This window comes from Embiotoca jacksoni, unplaced genomic scaffold, assembly GCF_022577435.1.
Source record: "Embiotoca jacksoni isolate LCO1_2020_lvr unplaced genomic scaffold, fEmbJac1.0.p SCAF_58, whole genome shotgun sequence".
NCBI lineage: Eukaryota > Metazoa > Chordata > Actinopteri > Embiotocidae > Embiotoca > Embiotoca jacksoni.
In genome coordinates, this window is record NW_027185412.1 from 1310354 (window position 1) to 1317570 (window position 7217).

Sequence of the window (7217 nt, forward strand, 5' to 3'; positions counted from 1 at the left end):
GTCATTCATACTTTAACACAGAACAAAGAGTATCACAGACTCGTCTACGTAAGGTGAGGAAAAGACGAACGGCAGAGAGAAAATCACTTTTATTATAAAATTATTCACTCAGAAAACTAAAGCTTCTTATTTTTTTTAAATATGTATTTTTTTTTAAAGAGATTCCAGTAAAGTTTTAAGACCGTCACAAAGTACGTGTTAAACAGACAAACATTCAGTGTTAGCGTTTCTCATTCAGCCTGAAGAAGAGGTTCCCGACCCTGAGGTCAAAGGTCAACCTGCTGCGTCGACATGTAAAAGCTATGGCGAGGCTTCAGGCTAACATTGCTTCACTTTAAAAAGCCTGAGAGCCACGGGACTCAACCGAAAATCGGCTTGATTCTAGCGCGTTATCTCCCAACTGTGTTGGTCTCAGTGGCGCCCCCTAGCGACGCGAACAGGTTCACACAGTGCTTCGGTTCAATGACTTATAAAGTAGCAGAGAAATAAAAGTACAGTGAAACTTAAAGTGATCCCGCCGAACTAACGCGATCCAGTCGAACTAACGCGATCCAGTCGAACTAACGCGATCCAGTCGAACTAACGCGATCCCGCCGAACTAACGCGATCCAGCCGAACTAACGCGATCCAGTCGAACTAACGCGATCCAGCTGAACTAACGCGATCCAGCCGAACTAACGCGATCCAGTCGAACTAACGCGATCCCGCCGAACTAACGCGATCCAGTCGAACTAACGCGATCCAGTCGAACTAACGCGATCCAGTCGAACTAACGCGATCCAGTCGAACTAACGCGATCCCGCCGAACTAACGCGATCCAGCCGAACTAACGCGATCCAGCCGAACTAACGGGATCCAGTCGAACTAACGCGATCCAGTCGAACTAACGCGATCCCGCCGAACTAACGCGATCCAGCCGAACTAACGCGATCCCGCCGAACTAACGCGATCCAGTCGAACTAACGCGATCCAGTCGAACTAACGCGATCCCGCCGAACTAACGCGATCCAGTCGAACTACTGCGATCTAGACGAACTAACGCGATCCAGCCGAACTAACGCGATCCAGTCGAACTAACGCGATCCAGTCGAACTAACGCGATCCCGCCGAACTAACGCGATCCAGTCGAACTAACGCGATCCAGCCGAACTAACGCGATCCAGTCGAACTAACGCGATCCAGTCGAACTAACGCGATCCAGTCGAACTAACGCGATCCAGTCGAACTAACGCGATCCAGTCGAACTAACGCGATCCCGCCGAACTAACGCGATCCAGCCGAACTAACGGGATCCAGCCGAACTAACGCGATCCAGTCGAACTAACGCGATCCCGCCGAACTAACGCGATCCAGTCGAACTAACGCGATCCAGTCTAACTAACGCGATCCCGCCGAACTAACGCGATCCAGTCGAACTACTGCGATCTAGACGAACTAACGCGATCCAGCCGAACTAACGCGATCCAGTCGAACTAACGCGATCCAGTCGAACTAACGCGATCCCGCCGAACTAACGCGATCCAGTCGAACTAACGCGATCCAGCCGAACTAACGCGATCCAGTCGAACTAACGCGATCCAGCCGAACTAACGCGATCCAGCCGAACTAACGCGATCCAGCCGAACTAACGCGATCCAGCCGAACTAACGCGATCCAGCCGAACTAACGCGATCCCGCTACGACACCAAAAGGCCAAAATATTTAAAGTTAAAACTGTGATCCCAAAGACAGAAAACATCCTTTCACAATTAAAAGAAAAACACGGTTTCTACTTTGACCAAAACAAATCAAATAAACAGGCTTAAAGGTTTCAGTATCAACAGTTTAGTGCAATCAGTTATAAAAAAGACAACTTAAAACCAAACAGGTGAAACTGCTGAAGTGTCTCCTGTCTGTCTGGGGTCCCTCTTGGACATCACATCACACATTTAAAGGAACAGTCCCACAGGAGACGTGAAGCTGTTCTGTTAACTGCAGCACACAAACACACCAGCAGGGGAGGATTTGTTCTTGGAGCAGGAAGTGACCATATTTGGACGAGCTGGGGGAGGAGCCAGCGGTGGATCTGACCGATCTGATTGGAAACCTGACGATACTACGTCCCGCCCACCGATAGCTGTAACCTGACTGCACCGCAGGCCTGTCAATCAAACAGACACGCCCCCAAAAACAGGTCTTCTTGAATCTTCTTTTCTAATGAATGAGGGATTATTTTCAGATGGACCTCCAGAAAACTAATAAGAAGGAGTGACTTTAGCTAACAACACCGAGATAACTGATGGACACATTTTATTCACTTTGGATTTGATGAGAGAAGTTGAATGGGAGTCTATGGAGCCGGAGGCTTTTTGGAGCCGACCTCTAGTGGCACTCGCTGGTATTGCAGCTGAAGACACTTCTGAGTCAAACACTTTTAGAAACAGTCTGTGATGCTACTTCCTGTCTGTGCTGCCCCCTGGTGTCTTGAGTTTTTGTTTTAACTTTAATTTAAATCAGTATATTTAAAAAATATAGCAGCTGTTTACTCACAGATAAATCATTTCCTGTTAAAAAAAGAAGTCTGAGATTTGAAACCAAGTGATTGACAGGAAACAATCTGACGTCATCATTACTGATTAACACTACAAAGGTGAATCTCCTTCCACGGTGATAAACTGTCCGTTTGATTGGTGCTGCTCTGAAGATGATGGAGATGATGAAGATGATGAGTGAAGGTTTGGTTCGGAGGCACATCCGGTGTTTATATTCTGTTTGTTTTTGTTTTTTGGATATGTGAGTGTTGCATCGTGGGACATCAGTGTTTATTCACTTCATTTCACAGACTGAACACTGCAGCTTGTAAACAGACCGTCAGCACAACAGCTGACTGTTGTTGTTCTCAGGCAGCGATGAAGAACGATGAAGAGCCTGAAGCCTCATTTCTCTTTGGTGGATGTTCAGGCAGACGAGTTGATGAAGATGAGGTGCTGATGAAGATGAGGAGCTGAAAAGGTTAAAGGTCGAGCTGCAGTGTGAAGGTCGGTTAAGGTCACTTCTGTGATTCTTCACGTTTACTGACACTAGAAAAGTTACAAAGTAGAATCACTCTGCGGAGGTTCCCTTGACGACGGGTCGCTATGGAGGCACTTGGTCCTGCAGAGGAGAGGAATATAGTCGTGTATTTCAAAAATGCAGAGTCTCTGAGTCGGACCAGTACCGGGACCGGGTCTACCTGCTGGGTTCAGGACCGGAACACGTGGACGGCCCGGATGACGTACTGCCGGCAGACGGGACACTCGCTCATCCTCTTGCCACACTTGGTGCAGGTGATCATGTGACCGCACTCCAGCAGCACGCAGTCGATGGGAGAGTCCATGCAGATCTTACACAGGTTCTCCTCCGCACCGCCGGACTCTAGGGGGCGATAGAGTCATCGTCACGGCAACATAAACGGTGACATCATCGATAAACATCAGCTGCTTCTGTTTTTAGAGCTTTTGTCTGATCTCATGATCTCATGATCACGTGATCATGTCTCAGTTCAGGAAACAGAACCTCACCTGCAGTGTTCACAGTGTTGGAGGCTGAAACACAAAACACACTGTTAGTTTATACTGGAAGAACATCTGACATCATCATCTGTGTGACATCATCATCATCTCTGTGTGACATTACTGAGACGTTGGTTCTGAGTGGACTCACCCAGCAGGTTCTGCTGGTCCTGGTACAGCCGGCCGACCCGCTCCATCAGCTCCCACTTCTCACAGCAGCCTTTGTAGTTGACGAAGTTCCTGGCGAGGATTTCCTTCAGCTGCCGGACGCTCAGCGCCTCGATGTCGTCCACGCAGCTCAGGTCCGACAGGGAGGCCCGGCGCCCAGAGACGGGGGCCTCCTCCGGGTCCCAGGTCTGGACCGGACCGACAGAGGACACAGGGTCAGAGACATAACCGGGATCAAACCCACCAGAACTCAGATCCAGACAAACACGGGACACATCGAACATCAGGAGACGCTTTCAGGACTTTTCAAAATGAAGGCACATTTCAGGTGTTTATCAGAACCAGAACCACAGAACAGGTCCGGAGATCCAGAAGCACCGCAGACACCTGCTCTGGTTTTACCTGGTCGTCGTCCTGAAGGTCGGGCTCGGCGGGGGCCGTTTCTGTGAGCGGGGGAGGGGCTTCGGGCTCCGCGGCGGGGGAGTCGGGCAGCGAGTTGTGGGTGGGTGCGGGGGAGTCAGGGGTCGAGGCGATGTAAGGGGTCGGGTCGGGCGGGTCGGAAGTCACGGAGGGGGGGGGCGGTGACCGGGGTCTCGGGGGCGGAGCTGCTGGAGGGGGAGGACTGCTGACCGAGGACCAGCTCCACCAGCTCCTCCTGAGGAACAGGAAACATGGGTTCAACTGGGGGTCAGAGGTCACAGGTCAAAGGACTTTAGAAAACCTTAGATGAATCATGTGAAACATCTGCATGAAGTGTATTATTGATCCAAGTGGAGTTAATCAGATAATGATGACGATATAGAAAAGATTGTTTTGTTTAAATTAATCAATCAGCAGTTATTGATCGGACCAAACGTCCTAAAATGAAGAAGAAGACAGAAGACGACTCCGGGACATTGTTCAGAGATTTAAATAAAATGAAATATTAGAGTAATAAATGAAATAAATAAAAATATGATCTAAATAAACTGACCGATGATGTCACAGGTGATGAGTTTATGTGAAACAAAGACTTAAATCGGCTGAAATAACTCCGCCCCTTCCATCAGGACGTTTGACCAGGTGATCTCTCCCCTGATTGGCCGGTTGTTTGTAAACTAACCCCCCTCCTCACCTTCTCTCGGCACAGGTGGGTGGAGACCTCGTGCAGGTGCAGGTAGTCTCGGAGCTCCTTCACCTTCAACTTCATCAGCTCCGCCCGCTCCAGCAGGTTGCCGTAGAAACGCTGACAGGTGTGGCAGAGGCGGGGGCGGGGCTCCAGCTGGGCGGAGCATCGGCTGCAGTAGTTCTTCTTACAGTCCACACACACATGCTGAGACAGACAGGTGGAGAGAGAGTCAGGTGGAGAAAGAGAAACAGGTGAGAGACAGACAGGTGAGAGACAGACAGGTGGAGAGAGAGAAACAGGTGAGAGACAGACAGGTGGAGAAAGAGAAACAGGTGAGAGACAGACAGGTGAGAGACAGACAGGTGGAGAAAGAGAAACAGGTGAGAAACAGACAGGTGGAGAAAGAGAAACAGGTGAGAGACAGACAGGTGGAGAGAGACAGGTGAGAGAGAGAAACAGGTGAGAGACAGACAGATGAGAGACAGACAGGTGGAGAAAGAGAAACAGGTGAGAGACAGACAGGTGAGAGACAGACAGGTGGAGAGAGAGAAACAGGTGAGAGACAGACAGGTGGAGAAAGAGAAACAGGTGAGAGACAGACAGGTGAGAGACAGACAGGTGGAGAGAGAGAAACAGGTGAGAGACAGACAGGTGGAGAAAGAGAAACAGGTGAGAGACAGACAGGTGAGAAACAGACAGGTGGAGAAAGAGAAACAGGTGAGAGACAGACAGGTGGAGAAAGAGAAACAGGTGAGAGACAGACAGGTGAGAAACAGACAGGTGGAGAAAGAGAAACAGGTGAGAGACAGACAGGTGGAGAGAGACAGGTGAGAGAGAGACAGGTGGAGAAAGAGAAACAGGTGAGAGACAGACAGGTGAGAGACAGACAGGTGGAGAAAGAGAAACAGGTGAGAGAGAGACAGGTGGAGAAAGAGAAACAGGTGAGAGACAGACAGGCGGAGAGAGACAGGTGAGAGAGACAGGTGCACCAAAAACAGATTGATGTTATTGATGTTTTTTATTTTTGTTTTGATGTTTTATTGATCAGAGTTAACGGAGTCTCTCCAGCAGAGGGCGCCGTCTGTCTGACCTGAGATAACCTCGCAGCGGTCACATGACATGACACAAAGTGTGATGAAGTGGTCAGAGGGAACAAACGCAGGTGAAACTGTAAACGTACGAACTGTGCCTCCACAGAAGGATACTTGTGTTATTTCTGGCACGACGTCCTCTAGAGGACAGACGGGTGTATGACAGGCAGGGATCCACTTTTCTTTTCTTTTCTTTTCTTTTCTTTTCTTTTCTTTTCTTTTCTTTTCTTTTCTTTTCTTTTCTTTTCTCTTCTTTTCTTTTCACTGCGGTCGTCACACGGAGGCAGAATCAGAGTGTGAGTTTCATCGTCTTCCGTGTTATGTTACGTGTTACGTCCGGACCGGCAGGGAAACTCCAGACGGCCAAAAAGTGAAACAGAAAGACGGGACAGGAAGGAGACGACGGATTGACGTCATCGTGAGGACGAGCTGAGGACAAATGTTCCTGACTGAATTTTAAACTTTGTGTTATTCAGCAGGACAAAGTGAAACTGGAACAAAGACACGGAAATCTGCTCAGAAACCAGAGACAGACTTTTCAGAAGCTGCCTGAGAATCTGTCTGTTTTTAGGTTTCCTTCAGTATCACAGGGATCCAGTGACAGCTCTCTGATTACCCATGATGCACTGCAGACAGGAGCTGCTCACACACACTTCTGTCACTTTAATGGATTCCTAATGACTCTAAACGCCCCGCCTGACGACTCCAAACACAGTCTGTACACCTGCATTCACCTGCTGTGACCGGTGGAGATATCAGACCCCAGCCGGGGGACGGAGTTACCTTCTTGGCGGGTGTGTCGAGGGGACCCCCGCAGGTCTTACAGATGTGTTCGGGTGGAGGAGGAGACGGCTGACTGCTGAAGGCCGAGTTGGTGTAGGACTGATGACGTCTGTCACCTCCACCTGACTCCTCAACATCAGCCGAGTCCATACACAACCAGTTACAGCAGGACGCAAACATACCTGAAAAATACACACAGGAAGTAGTAATAAATACTTCATAAGAAACCAGCCCTGAAACTGTCACCAATCAAGACCTTTTCTGAAATGAGGTGTTTTTACAATGTAGTTTTGTAGTGATTCAGCCAGTGCACTGGTTTCCTTAAATTCAACATTTTGTCAACAGAGTTCTGCCTCCAGGACTCGACTTGAGCTCTATTAGCTGAAAATATTTTACTGACAAAATTCTGTTCTCGAACTGAAAGAATTATAATATAATGAAGTATTTTCACACTGTTGCATTTTTCATGTCGTGAAAACGATCTCCCACTTTCGTTTTATACAGATGACTGTACACCGAAGTACACAGGAAAAACTG

The 7217-nt window shown here is 48.7% G+C and overlaps 1 protein-coding gene across 1 annotated transcript in view; it reads right to left on the reverse strand.

Moving 5' to 3' along the window:
- Positions 1-73: 73 nt before the first annotated feature.
- Positions 74-7217, reverse strand: part of rffl (ring finger and FYVE-like domain containing E3 ubiquitin protein ligase) — a 9549-nt gene continuing 2405 nt past the window's right edge. Inside the window, 8 exon segments of the mRNA XM_069173163.1 lie at positions 74-3132; positions 3212-3393; positions 3540-3563; positions 3682-3886; positions 4101-4271; positions 4273-4353; positions 4813-5010; positions 6681-6862. Of these exon segments, the coding sequence (XP_069029264.1) occupies positions 3221-3393; positions 3540-3563; positions 3682-3886; positions 4101-4271; positions 4273-4353; positions 4813-5010; positions 6681-6860 (1032 nt within the window). The 5' untranslated portion in view covers positions 6861-6862 and the 3' untranslated portion in view covers positions 74-3132; positions 3212-3220.